Source organism: Radiomyces spectabilis (assembly GCF_025331425.1).
Source record: "Radiomyces spectabilis strain NRRL 2753 chromosome Unknown BYT42scaffold_2, whole genome shotgun sequence".
Lineage (NCBI taxonomy): Eukaryota > Fungi > Mucoromycota > Mucoromycetes > Mucorales > Radiomycetaceae > Radiomyces > Radiomyces spectabilis.
Genome location: NW_026251927.1, coordinates 736,776 through 758,029, shown reverse-complemented (window position 1 = coordinate 758,029; position 21,254 = coordinate 736,776). Strand labels below are relative to the sequence as shown.

The window sequence follows — 21,254 nt, the reverse complement described above, 5'->3', positions numbered from 1 at the left end:
AGCGATTGAGCTTGAGGAAATGGAATAAAGAAAGGAATTGGACCTAGATAATAAAACAATACAGCGTGGTTTAACTAAACAAATCATATAATAACACGGTCCGCTCATGCATAAAGGAAGTGCAGATCATGAGCAACTCCAAGTGACCGGTTTTTACAAAACGTAAATCATGTGATCTATTTTGTTTTAGCCAATCAGCAGCTTTAAAAACATTTATTATCCAATCAACAACGCCAAATTAGCGGACAATAAAAGTGACTGCGAACTAAAATTAATAAGATTGGACTAATTTCTTTGAGCGGAGTATTCGAAAATATGAACAGACTTTTTGCGGAGGGGACGACTGCACAGCAAAAAAAAAAAAAAAAAAAAAAAAAAAAAAAAGAGGCAAAAAGCGAACAAAAAAGACGCTTGCACGTTTGGTTGGAAAATACTCTTTTTACAAGAAGGGGTTGCACTCAAGACGGCATCAAGTTTGCATGTGTCTTTTTTTGCTTTTTTTCCTTTTTCCTTTCACTTGCTTGTTTCTTTCTGCCGCGTTCATGGATTTAAGGTACGATCCGTTGGTTGGTTGCATACGCCTAGTTCGCTAGTCTATGTTCATATTCAGGTCGTGTGTGTAAAGACTGTGTTCCTCTCCATCTTACATGTTATATCAGAGTTTTTGATCTCATTTCTATTTAAATAATGTCCACTCCAAGAATAAAGTCTACAAGGTACCACGGTGACGGTTTTCCTTTTGGTTTATACATACTAAACATGATGAAATATGTACACAGCAGCTACGTAACAAATGAACCGCAAGATATTCATATTTTTTAGAGTAAACAAAGGAATACATCTAAAGTCTTGAAGTGGTGGGGTATTTTTTCATGGCAAAATTAGTACACCCACGGGACATCGGGAAAAGCGGCAGCAGGAAAGCTTTATACGCAGTCATTGTCCCTCCAACTTGTAGAAACTCCTCAATAATATAAAGTGTTACCGTCAGATAAAAAGACTGCTGCATTCTCTCCTTTTCTTCATCTAACTACAAGTGTGTTTTTATTGATCAATTATGGCTGTCAATGCAAAGCATAGCCTTTCAAGTCCGGCAGGCTGAGACTGAAATTTGTACTCGAAACCATACGTCAGCAAGCGGGCTTGGGAGGTCTCCGATGGACCATGAATATCTCGGCACGGCCAGCGTTTCACAAACGTTCAAGATATTTCTATTCATCAAAAAACAAGTGAGACCATGGACGAGGTATCGATTGAAGAGAAAGTCAAGATTGCTTCCAGCTTTGTGTTGGCCAGCCCTCCCGGAGAAGTGAATGACGTTTTCAACGGTACGAGAATAACGACCATCACTGGCCATGAGCCTTTTTGGAATCGGCGGTGTTAACGGGTCCCAATACTAACCTTCGGATACCTTTCTATTAGATGTTCGACTTTTAGTCGATAATGACAGCGCTCTTGAAGATGGCATTTTGCAAGCGTTAGAACAATACCACATTGACCAGTTTGCTACGGTCACTTTACCTGACAGCGAATCTTTGGTAAGTTCCGTCTTGACTGTAGGCTGGCTTCATGTAACGCTGACTGAGCACTCCGCTGCTGCAGGTCATTGTTTCGAAGTATGGCAAAGTGGGCGAAAACCGATACTTGGATCCACAGTCGAAGCAGACCTTCAAATTAGACTCTTTACGCTTGGTAAAATTAGGGACCTGTGAAATGTCTTTTTACCAGTCGCTTTTTAACCATTTTTCTGTCACAAGGCGGCATCGGACGTGGAACCTCACGACGGTGACCAACCAGCAGAAGAACTTAGGCAAGTTACATTCTAGCCTCAAGAATTTCTGTAAGCTTCAAAGCTAACTACATGATTTAGATCTGCTATTCAAACAGAAGCCCTGGCGTACGTCGAGGATCATTTTCCAAACGGAGCTTGCGCGGTCTATGCGATCGACAGCACGCATATCGTCATTGTCATTGTCGACAACAAATATAACCCTCACAACTACTGGTAAGCAAAAAAAGGTGGACACCAACAAGGCGCATGTAACCGTGATTTTCTGATGAACAACCTCTCCCCGGTTCCAGGAATGGAAGATGGCGCGCGACGTGGGAGTTGGATACAGAGTCGGGTGAATTGAAAGGCACCACCAAAGTCCAAGTTCATTACTACGAAGATGGCAATGTCCAACTGAACTCTGATAAAGAATGCACGTTGAATGTATCCTGTAGTACCGAGGTGAGAATTTGGGTTATAGCAAATATGGTAAGAGCCATCTTCCTGACCCGGTTTATGTAGAATGCGAAAGAATACGCGACATCGATGCTCAAGGAAATTGCCAAGTTTGATAAAACACATCAATCGGCGATGAACGAGAGTTATGACGATCTAGCTGAGAACACGTTCAAAGGATTACGTAGAGCATTACCACTGACACGAAACAAATTGGACTGGAACAAAATCCTCAACTACAAGATTGGCAACGAATTATCTCAAAAATAAACCTGAGAAGGAAAAATCGTGTTTTCCTAATAATGGCTTCAAGGGTATGGTTATGCAATTAGTGATCAATAACAACACAAATGTGGGAATGTGCTGTTGGACGCGTATGCGGTTACTTTTGCAATCGGAAAGTGGATGAGGTACAGTATGGTTTTTAGGAAACAGTTTTTCTGGTGTCATTGTTCACATAAGGTAAGAGAGAAAAAGAATAATACAAAACCTTTGATTATCGCATACGATGGAAAATGAGAGGTAGGAGGGGATAATAAACATGTATTTTAGATTATAATATAGAAAAAAAAGGCACGCAACAAAACATAGTTGGTTGGGAAAAATGGAGAAAAAAAATTGATGGTGCGACATATTCATAGTTAGTAGCTCATGAATGGGATTTCTGTAAACGCAGGTACTTTTTGTCCTGCCCAATTTTCGACCATTCGTTCATTGGTTGACAACGGAAAGTGTTTGAATAGTTCGCAATGACGTTCTTCTTCTTGCATCATTTCGTGTTGAACGGGTTTCGACAACTCAAATTCGGGCTGTTCCGTTTGCGCAAATTTCTGCCATGGTTGTGTTCGCGTCGTAGGGCCATTCTCTGGCAAGTCCTCAATGTTCGTAAAAACGTCGTCTTCCACGTCGGCTGTCCCGTCACCGTTGTCGACCTTCTTCCAGCAAAGCTGGTTATCGTCAAAAATCATCGACCCTACCATCACTTGCGTGTACTTGTTTGCACTTTTCTGTGTCTTTTTGATCAAAACAGGCCGCACTTTGGTGGGAGGACTGGCCTTGCCCACAGCCGTTTTCGCAGGGACTCCATCGAATTTCGTCACCACGTTCTCGTTCCCTTTCCATTGGTAAGTGGTCGGATCGTACACCATGTTATTGTATTCTAAAGTAGGTAGTTTATGGGTTACTACTTTTCATCGACAAAAACTAATATGGCGCGCTTACCTTGTTTGCTTGGCTGATCGGACATTCGAATCAATGTTGGCTTTCGAAGAGACTGCCATATATTGAGATTAGCCAACAAAACTCAAGCGACCGCAGGAAAACCAAAACAAAAGTCAAACATACCATATTCTGTCGCCAAGGACGTTTAGGATCCACCGAGGTTCGGGCTTCATCGGATGTATCTAAATTTAGCCAAGACAAGGGCAGGAAAGAGGGAGATGATGATTAGAGATTTTCAAAAATATTGGATGATTGAAGAAATTGGCGATACTCACCTTTCACCGCTCTCACTTTGGAGTGGACCGGTTGGCGTGTAATGGCCAGGGTGTTGTCGGCTCGTTTTTTCATTTCGTTCAATGTCAATTGTGGCATGGAACGGATGTGCCGTAAACGGTTCTTGGCTTGTTGTTGCATGTCTTTCATACTTTTCATCGATTCCTGCGTCCTGGCGGTTTCCGTGACCCGGGTGGACTGCCTAGACCCTCGCCACGTCGGTATGTTATCGAGATCATCCAGTTCAGTGCCGTTGCCGTAAGGAACCTTGGAGTGCGGTTTGCAGAAAAGGGTCAGACCCGTAGGTCCTCTGCGTACGGAAGGCGTCTTGGCTTGGGATTCAGCATGACTGGCACCAGGGGCTACCCCATTGGGGGTGGGACGTGTACGCGGCATACTGGTGCGCGTCGTTTGGTTTAGAAGCGCATTCGACCGCGTCTGAGGTGGTTTGGAGGTTGTCTCCATGTGACGTTGTCTCGAAGCAAACGTGGGGGCCTTGAAGCTGCGCCTGGATTCTCGACGTTCAGGAAGTTTTCCACTCATCGTTATATTCCGCGTATGGAGATCAGTGGGACGAGGAATCTGCGAAACGTTCGAGGGCGACGGTCGATGGTTGGGAGTCGCGTTGTTGGGCTTAAGCGCGGTCCTTCCGAGCCGAAATGTTGATCGTCTAATAGTACCTGTTGGGTGGACACCGTTGCCGGTGCTGTGGTGGTTGAGATGCTCGGTGTTGGTCGCGTTGGTATTGGCCTGGGTTTCCGTGACTAATCGATCGATGGAAAACGTATCGTCGCTGTTGATGGAGAGATCCTTGCAAAAATCATCGTCCTGGTCCTGCTCGATAAACTTGCTTGAGATGACCGCCCTTTTAGGACTCAACACACCGGCTTTCCGACGGTCCAACCGTGGGTTCAAATCCGCCATGTCTTCTGGAAACTGAAGGTCATCAAATGTTTCGTCGTCGGCTTCTGGTTCAAAAACAGGAATGGAAGCTTCCCTACTGGGGCGCGCCTCATGGGATAAATCCAGCGTGGATGTATGACTCCACGGTGCGTAAGTGTTGATTTGGTCGGTATCGTTGAACCGTACTCTTCGCGCCGGTTCTTCTTCTGCTGCCACGTCAACGGCGTTGCCGTCGTTCAGAAACTCATCGGCAAGCTTGGTTACCGGTGGCTGCGTTCGCCGAGAGAATTTGGGAAAATCGGTCTCGGGAATATTGAGATCGTCACACCAATCGTTGCTGGCATGCGACGGACGATGGTGGCCAAAATGAGTAATTGTACCGGGTCCTGACGACGCCACGATCTGTGGAGAATACATAAAGGAATCAATATCCGACAACTCGTCGATCCCATTAAGGCTGGTCTTGTCCGAGTGAAGACTGGAAAAAGTGGACTCGGTATCGTCGTCGTCGATGGATTGCGTGTCAAGCAAACGGTGGCTGGCCAGGGCTAGATCCGCTTCATGATCCTGAAGGTACAGAGGTCCACCGGCGAAAGCCGGTTTAGGAGACTTCAGAAACGTGCCGGTAGAGAAGTTAAGCTCGCCTTCCCAGTTATCGTCTTCGGGAGAGAAAACCATAAAGTCCAGCGAAACACAAAATTGGTGGCCAAAAATAACAGACAGTACAAAATTGAAAGAGAAGCTGTAGAAAAGAAAAAAAAAAAGCAATAAAAAAAGGATAATGAAAAAGATGGACAAGATTAAATAAGCGGGAAGGGGGGGAAAAAAACTATCATGGTGTACAATGACGGTACAAAGAACCCCATCTTTCAAGGACAATGAAACCCATCCAATAATAACCTTAAATCATCCTGCATTGAACTCCCGCACTTCATGCAGGCCGGCTCGCCATATAAAAACTCCAAATGTCAGATGTCCTTGACTGTCGTCATTTGTGTACGGTGATGTTCTTTTATTGACACCTCGGCCCACAAAAAAAATTCCTCCATCTCTAGCTAATCAATCTACCATGCATCTGCGCTATTGCAATCAATATATTTTACCGCTTAATTCGAAGCGGTCTTTCCTACTGTAGATGTGATCAGTGCTTATGGTCAGGATGTTGCCCTTGCCGAGAGTGAAAAGATCCGCTCAAGTCAATATTGCTACACTGTTCATAATTAAAGCTGTTGCTTTTTTTTTGTTGTTGCTTTTGCTAAACGTTGGTGATGAAGAACGAGACATTGAAAAAAATACGGTGTGAAACTTTGTTCATCATTGTCAGCTCTAGATCATGTTGCGAATTACTATCGTGACGTTGTTGTCGCGTTGTTACCTGACAACAGCATCATGCCTGAAAATCTCAATTCAAAATGTGTGGAGCATCAATAAATTGTATGTAGTATCAACAAAACGAAGTGTGCCTGAATAAAGGGTGTAATGTATAGAAGAAGAAAAAAGATGTGTAATACTGATCCTTGCAGTTCGTTCAAGATTGGCGGTATTTACGACTGCAAAGCACATTGCTTTATTGGTTCTTCCTTTATCCCCGCAACCCTCTACAGTCTTATCAGTCGATCAATCTGGCAAATGCCATGGTATTCTTTGAAAAGTAGTCTGCAATAATGGAAAAGCTGTCTTCCTCATTATCCAACTATGATAGCCCAGTGTTAGTTTGTTTTTTCTATCGATGGTTTGTAGTCGGTTCTGTGAGTCAAAGCCTTACCTGATCGAAAAAGATATCGTGACGATCCGCATTGGCTTCTTGGTTACGACGGATCTCGGTGATCATGCGATGTTGGATAGCGCATTGTGGGCACTCACGATCATCATCCCCAAGACATCTACAAGTACAATCCGTCAAGAGTCGAGCGCATACTCATTCAAGAAATAAAGAAGACTTACCGTTGATGATATGAATGTCGGCAAAGAAAGTGAACAGCCGGTAAATCGAGCACACCATCACAGCCCGAACATTTTTGAACCTGGAATATCCGTGCGCTGGTTTGCAATTCTTCGATTTCCTTGCGTCGTTTCCCGGTTTCTTCGCGGTAGCTTTCAATCAACTCTTCGTTCTAATCAATAGAATAACCCATCGTCAATAAAATCCCATCTCCATCCGTTAGCGCGTAGTTATCACCTGTTTCAGATCTTGCCGCTCATGTTCAATTTTCTTGCCGATGTATCCTTTCAGCAATCCAATGGTGGCGACATTGCTGCGTGACAAGGCTTGGACAACTTGGATTGGTGGTAATAGATCCTTCTCGTCAATGTGATTAAGCACCGATAACAGTTCGGAAGTGGATTTGGAAAGAATTTCCGGAGTGGAAGAAAAGTACGTAAGCACCATCGGATAAAGCGAGGGATCTTTGGGTCCGTATTTGCGCACGCCTTCAATGACTCGCTCGGTTTCCTCCTTCTCCATCCAGAATCGAAGAATGTCCGTGTACATGCCCGTCTTTTCGTACAGATAAACCACCCCCTCATCAAAATGTTTGAGCTGACACAACACCAATGCTTGGTTCGTGTCGTATTGAACTGTCTCGTCCTTGAGCAACGCCAGCGCTTTGTGCCGGCATTCTTTTATCCGCTTTTGTTTTTCACGCTCACTGAAAATATTCGACCTCGCCAAAGCTCCTTTGGGGGTGCCTGGATCGCTCGCCAAGGAAGCCGCGGCGGTCTTGTCATCCAACAGGTATAGTTCCAACAGTGTGTTCCAGATCGCTTTTCGCTCTTCGTTTTCTTGCGCAGACCAAGTGGCCGCTTTGTCGTCTTTGGTTGAATAACTCTGAATCGACCCGGTGTCGTTCGCTGTCGTCGGTCCACGTGGTGTGGTTGGCACGGCCCATCGCTTTTCAAACACGCGTTCCAGGAACAAAATCAAATGATCCGGTAAATCGACAAATGCAGGCATGAATATACGTGGTGACGGAGCAGCATAGCTTAATGCGTTGCTCTTTGCCGCCGAGGGACGACTTGGGATGGGCGATGGAGCATGAGGAGATTTGAGTTTTGAACCGCTGTCGGATAACGGCGACTGATCGCCGACGGCTGTTCCTGCAAAAGGAAGGTTGGACAGAGCGCGTGTGTTTTTGACCGATGGTGTAGGCGACAAAGCGCGACTGGCCGACGTTGAACTGGCTGCCGGTACATCAGTCGTCGGCTTCACCAACGTGCCCGTACAGAGTTCAATCAGTAGCTCGGTTGTCTGATCGGCGAGGTGGCTGAGCAAAGTTTTACTGTAGTGCTGTAGATTCTTATCCGCCTAATAATACAACACTTAGCGAGACGCCACGGATTTCACTCACTGGATACTTACCTCGTACGGCCCCAACGTGCGGATGTAATTGAGAGCTGTTTCATAGTCGCGCATATCCTCAATCACGATATCCAGATATCTACATTAAAAAATCCAATCAGTTCACGGTGGCTTTTTTGAGATTACATCGGTCCTATTTGTCTACGCTTACAGATCGTGCTCGTTGAACTTTTCGGCTAGATACACTGCATGCTCATAGTAGCCAGCCTGACGGCAAACACTAATGGCTGTCTCCAAATCAAAGTTTAGATCGGCATCGGTCTATCGGCAAATATGAGGGTCAGTCACTTTTTTTTATTCTTTTTTCCTCTCATTTCAGCTTGTCCATTTACCTTTATAAACTGATCTAATCGAGAGACGTCCTTGAGCTTAGTATAGCAATTAAGTAACAAGGTGGTGTGATCGGCATTGGCCAGTCCCTTGGCATGCAGCTCTTGCAAATAGTTGGTCAGGTTATAGATTCGTTGGGCATCCAAATACTAGTCAACTTGTTCAAAAACCGTGGTCTGCAATAAAGTTAATTTACCTAGCACTTACTTTGCGAATGATGTAGGAAGGTTCCAATTGGCCAATAGTCCGTATATATTGTTCCATGGCACCATCGTAGTCCCCTTTACTGTGAAACCTCTCATCAGTCGGATGTCATTTTGGTTTACCCACCGTGTCATCATCGAGCACTTACGTGTAAAGATGGTCTCCGTATTTCTTGAAAATCTCGGCAATGCTTACATCATCGTACTTTTGCATGTGCGCAAGATTGATGGCCAGGACGTACAAATTAAGCTTGAATAGGATTTCAAGTTTTGTCGGGGTATCTTTTTCGTCCAGGCGGATCAGCTGAAAAAAAAAAAAGAGCATCAGAAAACAAGATAATCTGCGCGCCAGTTCACTGCTTTCTTTTATTGTACCTTGCCATCTCTGGTAACAATCCAGACCGCGTTCCATTCACACACAATGCCAGAAATGCCACCCACAAATGTATCGGTGTAAGCAATAAACTTGTTGGCGGTATCGAAAATGGTAATCTTTGTCAACTCGCTGTTGGTGCCTAGGCTGTTGGTCCTAAAGTTGACCGAGGTACGAGTACCGGAGGAAAGGTGCGATGAAGTGGTGACGGGAGGCGACACGATTACAAGGTAGTTGGATTTAAACCACATCAAGGATGATTTCGGTGTATCATAGGCAAAGCATGGGCCACGACCTGTAGGATCGTACAGATAAATAGCTTCATCACGGCCCACCACCATGTCTTGCGCTTCGCTCATGACGGCACATCCCAGACCGCAGCCTTGTTCGTCCAATGTCGTCTATCACCCACAAATTATCAATGCCTCGCCTTCTTTTTCACGCATCATCGCAGACCGAGACGCAGCCATGCTTTGAATTTCAAAACTTACCACCGCAGGTTTATTGGCAGATGTATTGTAAGACATGATACTGGTCGTTGTGACGATGAATAAAATGGTGGATTTTGTTTGCTCGCGGAAACCGAGTCCTTTGTACATGTGGTTTGTAAATAATCGCCAACTTTTGTCCGTGTCTTTGGGTTAGATCTATCGTACCTGTGATTGGCTCGACGCCTTCGTAGATTACTTTTTGTTTGGTGGTTCGATCTTTGGAGAGGTCACCGCGAATGAGGATCACGGTGCCGTTGGCGAGGCCAATGGCGGCTTGCGACATATTCTCCAGTATCGCAAAAGTAGACACCTACAGCGGGCAAATGGGTCTGTCAGCATGGATGGCCGCAAGCGCAATCTTTTGGACGTCGTGTTACTTACTGGATGCGGTTTGCTGCCATGTTGGATTTTGATGGATCGAATGCATGGAGGATAGATGATTTCCTCGGTTTGTCGAGCAACGGCTTCCAAGTCCCAAAATTTGATCACCGGCTGCGTTGCCGTGCCATCCTCTTCTTCCTAGATATTCGTGCCTCACAATCAGTTATGCATGTTTCTGATAAAATCGCGCGTATCCGACGTACTCCGACTGTAACAAGGATATTCTTCTGCTTCAATTGCTTCAAGTGGGTGACTCGACCGCTGTCATGGGCCAAAAATGTTCGCGTCTTGAACTGACGATCTATAATAGAGACATTGCCGGAAGAATGTGTTGGTGGCGAAAAAAAAAAAAAAAAAAAAAAAAAAGTTGAACAATAGGCAGAGCGGTAGTTAAAGATAATATGTCTACGTGCGAGTTATATACTATATAGGTGGGTAGTAGCCATTCATGTCATGTTTGCACTTTTGCAGTCATAAAAAGGATATCTGCCGTAATAATATGGCCACGTCCAGCGGCAAAGACAGTGAGGCCCGATTTCTATGCAAAATATTTCGAATGAGCTGATGTTCCAATCCTCCTTCAGGGCAGTTTGGTAATGAAGCATGCCTGGAAAATGGAAGGAGACTGTGAAGCGTCGTCGGGATCCTTGACTTGCTGCTTGTTAAAGAAATTGAACTGTCTCCACTGGGTCAGCGACATGGGGGTACGCGAAAACTCGTTCTTCGTTCGTGTGTGAAGTGTCGAGACGAAAAAAAGGTCCGCTTGCCTTTCTTTCTTTCGGTGTCCTCCTGCCATTCGGAGTTTCATGCTCTCTTAAAACTCCGTAAAAAAAGGTTGTGACATCACTTTTGGAAAGAAATTCGAAATTTTCGATTCGAGGAATTTCCCAAGTTTTTTTGACATTTTTGTTTATTTTCCAAATTTCCTTCTTTTATTTTTTCCTCTTGCTGGACGATATCCCCTTGGTGACAAAAAAACGATGCGTGTGGTCGATTACAGTGACAAGATTCAGGGATTATCTGTCATTGAGGAGTTTGTGACGGAACAAGAGGAGACGTCGCTTATAGATGCAGTGGATAAAGAAACATGGTGTGGTTTAGGAATAAGGTACAATCCAAAAAAAAATTTAAGCATGGGCAAACCATTGACTTGTTCCTGATGCTGATTTTTCCCAAAATCTCGGATTGTTTTGGCCAGTCCAAATCCGGAACTGAAGCGACGTACACAGCAATACGGTCATCTGTTTAGTTATCGTTATCGGTAAATACAATTTTTCCGCAGTTGTTATGCGGGAAACAAACCTTGATTCTATTGGACCATTGTGTGAAAAAGCTGAGATTTTTTGGGGGTTCGATTGCGCGATGCATAGCAAAGTACTGCAGGAGTACGGTCCATTACCTGCGTTTGTTGAATCCACGGTTGCACGAATTATGGAGCACAAGCTGATGCCTCAACCTCCCAATCATCTTTTGATCAACGAGTATAATGCCGGTCAAGGCATTATGCCTCACGTAGGTTCGTACCTCTCTCTCTCTTTGTCGATGTTGTCCGTGAGCGCTGTCCCAAACTCATTCATTTTCATGGCTATTGCAGATGCGCCCACATTATTCGGACCCGCCATTTTATCCTTGTCACTTTTGTCGGCTTGTATCATGCGTTTTTCAAGTATTGACGGTGACCACACAGTTGACGTTTTGCTGCGTAAGCATTTGACCAATATCCAATCATCATATCACATACTGATTTGCCATTGCATAAAAAAACCAGCGCGTCGATCGATCGTTGTGCTCAGTGGAGCTGCTCGATACCAATATAAACACAGCATCTCCAAGGACCTTATCGAAACGTCGTCGGATGGTGTAACTGTTCAACGCGATCGACGAGTATCCTATACGTTTAGGACCATCATTGCCTGGGAAGCCTCCGACGATTGCGGTTGCGACGCAAAGGCGCGTTCCAAAGCCGACCCAACAGCACCACGTGCAGCAGCGTGTTCCTCTCAGATGACCTAGTCCCTTTTGTCTGTCGCATTCTACTCCTTACCTTTCTCATCTAAAATAAAATCATTATTATAGCATCCCCATTCATCCTACCTCTTCGAGACCCGTGATACCCATTTCATCCACCTATTCTAGGCCCGTGACAGCCAGCCGTCGATTGTAGGCTGCCCCATCTGTGTGCATCGTTGTCCGTTGTCCATGCAGCAACTCAACTTCCAACGTTCATCTGCTGCAAGTCAATTAACAAGAAAATGAGGAAAACCGTATCCACCAGCCTCGAATCGGAATCGTCCCGTCCGCCTTTATTATCGCATACTTCACGATCGAGTTCCACACGTCATCGTACACATAAGCCAAGATTAAGAAGTGCCACCATCAGTATGATGAGCCCCAGTCGGGTCCAAATGGAGAATGAAAAAGGGGCATTATCAGAGCGCACCATTCCTCTTCAACCTTTGCCGGATGAAGCTATTGAATGCTCTGACAGGACTGGCCCTGAAACGCGTGATTCGTCGGTCGAAAATTTCGGCCATCATTCCGACACCCCATCGTGTGATGAATTTGTTTTGCCAGAAATGGATAATTCGTATTCTATTTGGTCGCTTCCCGACAGCAGCAGTGATGAAGAACGCAGTCAAAGACGACAACAGCAAATTTTGGACGCGCAAGCTCGGATCGATGATCTTTTACGACGACGCGACCAGAGAGTCGCGCATACCCTAAATGACCCTGTTGTAGATGCCGTAACAGAGAAAATGCGTCAAGTGTTTGACGACGTCTTGGATGATCATGTTGATATGACTGGAGAAGATCTCGTGCACTGGATCCGAGATCGATACGATGCACAAGTGATGCGTATTCGACGTTTAGAACGGGCATTACTTGAAAAAGAGGCTCAAATTCGGGAATTGCAATTCTCAAAAGCAACGGCCGACTTGGCCGTGGTTAAGGAGGAGAAGCATACCCCAACGATTTTGGACTTGATGCATCAGTATCCGCGGACAATGGAAGCGTTCCGCCAACATATTGAGCGGCAATCGGTAGCGGCTGACCATGAAAAATGTCGAAAGCAGCTCATGGACCAGAAGCAGGCGATGCTCCAAGAACAGCAGCGGAAATTTGAAGCCCTGAGATCAAAGTATCGTGCTGGATTCCAAGAGATTGTGGATCGACTACTCAACGATCCCTCCCGACTGGAAAAGGAAGTACTGCACAGATTGAGACAGGAAACCGCTCATCAACTAGAACAGAATACCCGATATTGGAAGCAACAATGCGATAAATTACAGCAAGCGATGCATCAGCACACCGTAAGCGAATAAACCAATGTAGAATCAAAGATACTTTTTCCTTTCGTACTCTTTTATCCTCAGACCTCTTTATATAAAATAAACATTTTTCATGCAACCATCAGGTCGCCGTGTATCATGGCTAGTGATAGTAACACATAACCCTCATTCAATAAAAGATGTTTTTGTATATGGTCATTGTAGTATCTTGAATGCATCAACGCAAATAGCATATAAAAGAGAAAAGAGACAAGAATATACAAGTATTTATTTATGTAACGGATTAAATGACAAGCAAGTTCCTTTCATGGCTGCAACAAAAATCAAAGGATCAGCTCGTCAGGAATAATCTAACCACACACACATACAGACACCCAACATGGCACAACACCATTGCTTCGAGCCAAAATTGTGATCTTTCGGGTAGGATCTAATTGTGAGTGTATGTTTCTGTTTGAAAATGTGCGAATACAAACAAGAATATGTTCAAAATTGATGGCAGACTTTCCAAAATTGGGAGAGGAGTTATCCTCGCGTGGTAGAGGAATTATCCCTTGCTGCTTTGGCAACCAGACGTTCCAGTTGTTTAAAGTGATTGCCCATTTGAATTCTAGGTCGTTGTCTCGGCCTTGAAGTCGGTGTTTCTTCGTGATGATAGAATCCACCGGTTTGCGGCGTAGATGATACAGGCATGCGGGTCGATTCGTGCATAGGTCGGTGGGTGGTTGGCGGTGCTGATGGCATCGGTTCGCTGACAGCCGGCACGGAACCCCATCCAAGCTGCTGCGTCTTCTTCCACTGCTCCTCAATGTCATCGAAAGCTGTGTTTCCCGCAGATTGAGTCTTTTCCGTTTGTTTCGACATATCCATCGTGTTCCACTGCAAAGACGATGGTTCATCATTCTGTGTCTCAACGAGCCTGATGACAGGATGACCAGCGGATACGGATAACGTCGGAGAACCTTCTTGAGGAACTGCTGGCGACAGACTGGCGTCCCAGTGGTGCTGCTTTGCAGCTGGAACTGGAACTGGAGGAGGAGCAGGAGCAGTACCAGATCGCGGCGATGACTCGAATGTGTTCGTGATGGGTGATGGAGGAGGCGCTCGCTTCATCTCGGGTTGAACATTAACAGGTTTGGGCGATGGCTGCGGGGTTTGCATGGTGGTGGATGGATAATGTTCGCGCTTCATCTCTCGTTTGGCGGCTGCAGCAGCTGCAAAATCATGCCAGCTCCGAACACTGTCAGGCTGGGAGGGTGCTGTTGTAGACGAAGATACTGGTGAAACGGAGGAAGTCTTGGGTAACGATGTTGGCGTATGATCTTGACGTCTCGCTGCTTCTGCCAATTGTTTCCACTCGTTCGCATGGTCTTGCTGAGGAACTGGTAACTGCTGCTGCCAAGCTGGAGGCAACTTGTGAACAGGTTTTTCTCCTTGGTGAACGGGCGGTGACGCGGTCTCATGGACAACCGTGGCTGATGCTTCCATCACCGTTTCAGGTTCGGCCACTGTCTTGGAAGGATCGATTGCCTCGGAGTCACTAGCTGTCCCAACGCTGTCGACTACCTCAACCGGTTTCTCTTGGATCCCTTGCAATTGTTCAGCTGGTTTCTCTGGTCCAACCATCGTTTCCGATTCTTTAGAAGTTATCTCCGGCTTTTGAACTGGTGTTGCTGCTTCTTCAACGATCTGATCCGACAGTTGTGCTGCTTTGTCTGGCTCTTCAACCACCTTGTCCAATTGATCAACCGTCGCTTCTGGTTCAGCCGTGGTTTCTGGTTCAACCGGGGTCTCTGCTTCAGCCGTCGTATCGGGTTCAGCCATCGTCTGTGATGCTACCGCTGGTTCATGAGGAGCAGATGCCTCCTTGATGGGTTCATCGTCATCGAAGGTGATTTCCAACTCTTCATCGTCGTCTTCAAGCATGTCTGCCCAATTCAAGTGACCAGGGGGGATATCGTAGGTTGGCGGACTGGTTACGTTGGGTTTTGCATCCGGACCCTTTTGCTGATCGGGTATATGGTTCGATTTCAGGGTGTCATCTTGAGATGGCCGTTTCGCGTTGGCGTCCAAAGAGAGATCCTTTAATTTCTCCAGCGATTGCCCGGCTCCATCCTTATCGTTATCGACACCTGTGCCCGACGGAGACTGAATGACAGTGCTACGATTGGTTGCTGATGGACGCCGCGCTTGTGTTACTTGTGTATCGTCTTTATTTGCAAGCGTCTCATGATGCACGCCATGGATACGATCCGCCGTCGTTTCCTGGGTCACATGGTTTGGACGCACAGGACGCGCACGCCAGGTATCAGGTTCGTCATTCCGTTGAACCGGTTCTGAAGGCTCCAAACCCACACCTCTCTCCCATCGGCTATCCTCCTTGTTCAAGGGTCGACTTTCTCTGTCAGGGTGCGATCTCCAACTGGGCTGCTCATGGTCAACCAAAGCGTCACGATTCAATCGTCCCTCAATTGTATCCCGATTCAACCGTCCTTCCACTGAGCTTCTGTTCAAACGTCCATCAAACGAGTCGCGATTCAGTCGTCCTTCCACTGTACTCCTGTTTAGCCGTCCTTCCACTGTGCTTCTATTCAATCGTCCATCATATGAGTCTCGGTTCAGTCGTCCTTCGTAAGGGTTGCGATTGAATCGTGGTTCGTGATCAAAATGGGATCGATAGTTGGAGGTAGATCCGGTGGTGGCCCAACGACTAGAAGCTGTCCCTTGTCCCTCGCTTGACCATTTGCTGACGGAACCGGAAGAAGGGGATGATGACCTGTTGAACGATGGTTTCGAAGGCGTGCTCGGTACGCTGGCCCATTTACTGGCTTGCACACCATCGCTTTTAGAAACGGGCTTTGCCACGGCAACCGGTTTAGCCGCGGTGTCGGATGAGTTGGTTGCGTTGTCCGGTGGTGTAGTGGTGGTGGTGTCTGTGGACGGCACGACAAGGTGTTGGTTATCTTGGTGGGTTACCTTGTCAGCAGATGACGGTGGAGATCCGGGGTTGGGCAGACCGTCAGCCATGGAAACAAAAATTTGAGAAAGGCGGTGGTTAGATTAGATTGCTGTGGAAGAGTCAAAGACGAAAAAATGGGTATTTTTCCGATATGGGGGGCAGACAGCGGAGAGACGGAGCCTCATCGGGAGAGAACACTTCGCAGAATTACTGTTCCTGCGGATTTTTCCAGAGTCCTTTTTTTTTTAGTTTTCCTGAAACGGTATTGAAACAACGTTGTAGTGGAGCTTACAGACCCTGCCTCGGTTACTATCCCCCCTCCCATTTCAATCGCCCTCCGTCTCATTGGTTGTTGTGGAAACATAAAAAAGACAGTACCTAAGTTGGACTAGAAACGGATCTCACTTCTTTCACCTCTCATACCATGCTATTTTTTCTTATCAGGTGGTATCTGTTGTCAGAGATCTGAAGATGAATGGTAGCCCCTTCTTGCATTTTTTTCATCGTTATTTATATCCAAGTGATTAAGGCAACCTCCAAACACATGCGTATGACCTCATACGGAATAATTGTTGCTTGTTTTGGTATCTCTGATGATGCACCCCGAATTAAATTTTTATATCACTCTCATTTACAACGATTGAATCTTTCACTTTATGCATTTTTGCTAAAAAGCATTGATATTCTTTTTATTTTTCATTAACTAGGTTGAATAAAGTGTGATACAGTATAAAAAAAAAAGAAACTATAAAGAGGGAAAAAAGTTTGAAAGTGGAAAACATGGCGAAGAGGGGTATTTTACAGAATTACAGATTATAAAAGAAAAACGCCATAAAAACACACAGGTGCCTTGATTCCACCAGATAACTAACTAACTGGTAAAAAAAGTGAAAACTATAAAATCATCAGAGGAAAAACAAGCAGACGGGAAGAAAGCAAAAGTGTACAGATTGACCCTCTAGAAGCCAGACACAAATACAAGTTCTTGGTAGCATTGACCATCGACGGTGACGGTTTCGTCGCCGACCTTGATTTCAGCCGTAGCCGTATCGAGCCATTGATAGATGTAAGGTTTTACCACAAAGGTCTGAACCAACTTCTTGAGGAACCAGGGAATTTCCGCCAACACGTCGATTTTATCAATCAGATTCTTGACGGTAACAACCATGGTCACTTGCACATCCTTGGTGTCTTCGGTGTTGCCTTCTTCAGCAATCGTTTTGCCCTTCCAAGTCAACTTGATTCTCTGGGGGATATCGTAATCGGTGTCGGTATCCTTTTGAAGATCCAACAGTTCAACGTGATTATCCACAGATACGCAAATCAGCTTGCCATTGAGAACAAGCGAGCCTTGATTGATATTGACGGCACCGTATTGTTTGGTAGTTTGGAACTGCATCATCGAGAGGGCAGCGTCCTTGGCTTGGAAATTGACGAAATTCCAGTTGGAAGCGATCAACTGAGGCTGCATGCCTTGAATAGCGTGAATGAACATGCCATCGCCATCAATTTCGTGGAGTTGTTTGTCAATGATAAACGTGCCCTTGGCCACAGCACGAGGCCAGAACTTGTGGGAAACAAAGCCAGCTGCCGATCCCTTATCACCGCCCAAATAGGTTTTACCTTCGCCTACTTTGAAGCCACGGTCGACTCGGGTGAAATCAAGGGATACGACAAGTTCGGGATGGGTAATCTGGACTTTGAAGGTCTGCTGATCGGGAAGCAAGGTAATGTTCATGTTATCCGTTTTCACGGAACGACGGTCGGTAGAAAGCTCGAATTTCGACATGTTGATGTTCTTGAATACATTGATGTTCTTTGAAGGGTCGTAAAAACGGCAAGTAAAGGAAATCGTGGGATTCCAGATACTACAATCAAAAAAAAAAAAAACAAAGCGGAAGGTCAGCATCCATCAGTCAGAAGACAACCCGCGTGTACGTTGGTGCTTTTTTTTTGGTGCTTTTTTTTCGGATTTCTTCTCACTCTTCTTTTTATTTTCTGGAAACGGAAAACCTTACCCGATATTAGAGTGAATCAACTGAACAAAAGCAAAACCGCCGGAGGGAGTGGTAATATAAAAGATTTGATTCTCGGTAGATGAACCGGATGCCAATGTCCAATCCAGATCGTGGTCATCAAGTTTACCGTAATACTGTCCATCTTTGGCGGTTTCAGCGACCGTCTTGACGCTTTCCACCGTCGTGTTCAAACCAGCTACACTTGATACAGTACTGGATAATTGGGAAACTAATATATAAACCGTCAGACATAGCTCATCTGCCGAAGTTATCCATGTCAAGCTTACACCACGATGCCATGATAATGAAGTTTTACAAAAAAAGAAAAGAATTCGTGTAAAAAACACAAGCAAAGAGCCGGGCGCTCCAAAGGAAAAATTTCGGTGGAAAAAAAAAGGCCGGCCACAAACGAAAAAAGAAATTTTGACATTGAGACGTCACACTTTTCGGCGGCCTTTCCGCTTCGGACTCTCTCTAAGTATTCACGGAGCCGGCCCGGAATATTTGTATTTTTCTGCAAAATAACTACCAAACCACCGCTTCAAACTTGCCCCAACATTGGGGTCTCCAAATGCGCTGTCGGTCTTTATCATTGCTACAAAAAGGATGACACCGTGGAATTTCTTTCTTTTGAAGGTATTCTGTCACAAAGGTCGAATAGGCACAACAGTGACGTTAGATGTAAAAGCAGATCATCATAACTGCTTTCGAGTCAAGTGAACCCATATTCCACCATTCATTCGTTTCAATTAATCCTCGACCGAATGGATGATATTCTATCTGTAGCTCCAAAGATTGAAACAACAGCAAATTGCGATAAAGGGAAATCTGTCTAGCAGGGTGATAGAAAGCCTCGATGACCTATCCCTGATTATTCGATCTTTCAATGGAACATCCTATAATATATCGATTTGGTTCTTCCTAAGCTTGACAATTTTGAGTGCCATTTCATGGTCATTGACCCGGTATTGCTATTATCTGCCCAAAAGTGTAGGGAGCATTATTTATAGAGGTTTGCCTCAAGGCTCAGAGATGTCGGAATTTTTTCTAATTTTTGCAGGTGATGCATCAATCAAAAGTACGAGACGGCAACTAGTCTTTGTATTCATGCGAGTAGACTGCAGAAGCAAATGCTGATTGGCGCAACATAATCATCGGTGTGCGCGTCATTGAGGGTTCACAGCGGAATAAAGGAAAATGAGTGTGAACAAGTCCGGGTTTATGGTGTGAGAAAAAGAAATGTTTGTATTTCCACAGTTGACGCTTGTCCATAAACAGATATTGTAAGTGTTCCAATTCATGCATTGGCTTTTTCTCGGACTTCATTGAACGGTTTGTTCATGTTGCATGTTTCAATCAATTTGTGCAATGGAAAATATTTAGCATTCAATTTTTGATAACGCAAGTGGATGAAGTGAACCGATGGCCTAAACGGATATTTATAGTACACTGTTACTGCATGCATCATGCAAACGGTATAGCAGGCAAAGCCCAGCATTGGAAAGATCCGATTCCGATTCAATGCATGGAGTACAGTACATACGGCTTTAAAAAAACCCCTATTTTGGGCTACATTACATGAATAAACCCAATTATCTTGCCCGACCCTCACTTTGCAGTTAATTTGTCTCGGGAGAAGATGCACAATGCCACTGACAAAAAGAGTAATAGTCATATATCTGTATAAATTGCTCTTGCATCTTGGCAATATTCCATGCTGAATCTGTACGCTCAATTGGCTTGCGAATAGAGGCCAAGTTAAACGTACACAACTTCTAGCGATGAAAACCGTAAGTGTACTGTCCCATGCTCAGCCTTGACTCGAAATATGACGCATGATCCATTCGGATGCTTCGGGTTTTATGGCCAGCATAAGAGCCACGTCGTCTATAGACTTGCAGTAAGTAAATAGAAGCAAAGGGTTGGGTCTTCCACATTACAAAGTGCATCACGCAAGGTAGACAGTGGATGACCTGGCGGTAAATGATAAAGGGCTGTATCGATTAGACGCCATGGTAGTGATTGCAATCACAAATTTTTCAATTCTGTAGTGTCACCTACCAATATGGAATAGCGTTGTTTGGCTTTTGCTTAGATTTCAACCTCATGATGCATCATTTGTTCAGCAGTTTTGATGACGAATTGCAATCGCTTAGTCAATGAAACGTTTGAATTGAATTGACATTGAGCTCTTTGTAATATTCAGAACGTACAATCATTACAGCAGCGACAATCGTCGTCTTAATGCAATACGTGCTAATTGGAAGTATGGAGAACCAGTCACCTATGCTTGAATTAAGGTTGAGAAATCATCTTGTCGATATTTTTTTTTCTGACATGTTCATCGGTGTTCCTGGCTTGACAATCGTTTCAAAATGCAAACTATCCGGAAGCAGATTCTTTTGTGATCCTAGTGGTCACCTTTTTGTTATTACACCAATGCCCATTGTAACATACTGAATATTACAAATGCCTACTGAATGATTACGGTTGGAACGGTTTCCAAAAGCCGTTTATTCTTTTTTTTTTGAAAGTTTGGAAGATGTAACACTAAGCGCTCATATTTTAGGTCATTTCAGATCATCCGCTATTTTTTTATTTCCGCACTTATGAGGATGCACTCTATGTAGGACCATGGAGTTTAGGATGGCATTGGATACCCATTTTTCTCACAGAACTTGGCATTTAGGAATCTAATTCGCGAATGTATTAACATTTTTCTCTACTGTATTGTCAGAAAGGGGCGGAGGCAATTACGTTTGCTCCGCTTATCCATGCCTTTTTAAGAACTGTAACGAAACACCGGAGTAGAGGTGAGTGATCATGGGAATGAAAGTTCGCATGCTGTGTTCTCTGAAGGATAATCATCGCTGTACACCCAATAAAACGGGCATCGGCACGTTAATCAAACAAAAACAAAAAACAATGAAAGTCCCGACGCACCCCAAAAGAAAAACATAATGATAACGGTGATGCATTGTTTTGTAACATTTTCCTTGCATACCCACTCCCGAAAGGTCATTAGTGTTGTTTCTTACACCAAAATCGGGTCAAGCTAGTGAAGGAATGCGTCAAAGAAATGCAACAAGTCCGCGTTCAGTGCCGTATCAATTGATATTAAAAACGAAAGATGTCACCGCCAAGATAATTCGTGCATATAGTGATGCCAAGAGACTCTTTTTTTTGAGCGATTACATGAAATTGGGGGCGGTGATGTTCATCCGTCG

The 21,254-nt window shown here is 44.8% G+C and overlaps 8 protein-coding genes across 8 annotated transcripts; 3 read left to right on the top strand and 5 right to left on the bottom strand.

Moving 5' to 3' along the window:
- Positions 1 to 1,134: 1,134 nt before the first annotated feature.
- BYT42DRAFT_555453 (F-actin-capping protein subunit alpha) lies at positions 1,135 to 2,681 on the top strand. The gene is made up of 7 exons (XM_051566671.1): positions 1,135 to 1,328; positions 1,423 to 1,538; positions 1,603 to 1,692; positions 1,758 to 1,810; positions 1,871 to 2,005; positions 2,083 to 2,233; positions 2,294 to 2,681. Exons 1-7 carry the CDS (start codon positions 1,238 to 1,240, stop codon positions 2,495 to 2,497), a joined length of 840 nt encoding a protein of 279 aa, XP_051427006.1. The 5' UTR covers positions 1,135 to 1,237; the 3' UTR covers positions 2,498 to 2,681.
- On the bottom strand, positions 2,669 to 5,435 carry BYT42DRAFT_555451 (uncharacterized protein). Its single transcript, XM_051566670.1, has 4 exons — positions 3,724 to 5,435; positions 3,572 to 3,630; positions 3,449 to 3,500; positions 2,669 to 3,386 (listed from the first exon to the last, which is right to left on the bottom strand). Exons 1-4 carry the CDS (start codon positions 5,300 to 5,302, stop codon positions 2,869 to 2,871), a joined length of 2,208 nt encoding a protein of 735 aa, XP_051427005.1. The 5' UTR covers positions 5,303 to 5,435; the 3' UTR covers positions 2,669 to 2,868.
- Positions 5,436 to 6,233: 798 nt separating this feature from the next.
- Positions 6,234 to 9,662, bottom strand: BYT42DRAFT_591772 (uncharacterized protein; the record flags this gene model as incomplete). The annotated part of the gene is made up of 12 exons (XM_051570568.1): positions 6,234 to 6,317; positions 6,649 to 6,738; positions 6,804 to 7,243; positions 7,313 to 7,928; positions 7,983 to 8,061; positions 8,134 to 8,243; positions 8,315 to 8,461; positions 8,520 to 8,598; positions 8,665 to 8,819; positions 8,891 to 9,289; positions 9,380 to 9,477; positions 9,545 to 9,662. 12 exons carry the CDS (start codon positions 9,660 to 9,662, stop codon positions 6,234 to 6,236), a joined length of 2,415 nt encoding a protein of 804 aa, XP_051427004.1.
- Positions 9,663 to 10,132: 470 nt separating this feature from the next.
- BYT42DRAFT_180867 (uncharacterized protein) lies at positions 10,133 to 10,605 on the bottom strand. The gene is made up of 2 exons (XM_051562413.1): positions 10,368 to 10,605; positions 10,133 to 10,298 (listed from the first exon to the last, which is right to left on the bottom strand). Exons 1-2 carry the CDS (start codon positions 10,566 to 10,568, stop codon positions 10,212 to 10,214), a joined length of 288 nt encoding a protein of 95 aa, XP_051427003.1. The 5' UTR covers positions 10,569 to 10,605; the 3' UTR covers positions 10,133 to 10,211.
- A 31-nt stretch (positions 10,606 to 10,636) lies between these two features.
- On the top strand, positions 10,637 to 11,805 carry BYT42DRAFT_508836 (uncharacterized protein). The gene is made up of 4 exons (XM_051565125.1): positions 10,637 to 10,868; positions 10,959 to 11,021; positions 11,131 to 11,462; positions 11,529 to 11,805. The coding sequence occupies exons 1-4, from the start codon at positions 10,741 to 10,743 to the stop codon at positions 11,771 to 11,773; spliced, it is 768 nt and encodes a 255-aa protein (XP_051427002.1). The 5' UTR covers positions 10,637 to 10,740; the 3' UTR covers positions 11,774 to 11,805.
- Positions 11,806 to 13,239, top strand: BYT42DRAFT_555440 (uncharacterized protein). Its single transcript, XM_051566668.1, has one exon. The coding sequence runs from the start codon at positions 12,013 to 12,015 to the stop codon at positions 13,081 to 13,083; it is 1,071 nt and encodes a 356-aa protein (XP_051427001.1). The 5' UTR covers positions 11,806 to 12,012; the 3' UTR covers positions 13,084 to 13,239.
- Positions 13,240 to 13,296: 57 nt separating this feature from the next.
- Positions 13,297 to 16,543, bottom strand: BYT42DRAFT_555439 (uncharacterized protein). The gene has a single exon (XM_051566667.1). It carries the CDS (start codon positions 16,075 to 16,077, stop codon positions 13,576 to 13,578), a length of 2,502 nt encoding a protein of 833 aa, XP_051427000.1. The 5' UTR covers positions 16,078 to 16,543; the 3' UTR covers positions 13,297 to 13,575.
- A 126-nt stretch (positions 16,544 to 16,669) lies between these two features.
- On the bottom strand, positions 16,670 to 18,398 carry BYT42DRAFT_555435 (oxidative stress survival, Svf1-like protein). The gene is made up of 3 exons (XM_051566666.1): positions 18,315 to 18,398; positions 18,028 to 18,256; positions 16,670 to 17,877 (listed from the first exon to the last, which is right to left on the bottom strand). Exons 1-3 carry the CDS (start codon positions 18,325 to 18,327, stop codon positions 16,968 to 16,970), a joined length of 1,152 nt encoding a protein of 383 aa, XP_051426999.1. The 5' UTR covers positions 18,328 to 18,398; the 3' UTR covers positions 16,670 to 16,967.
- Between the last annotated feature and the right edge of the window lie 2,856 nt (positions 18,399 to 21,254).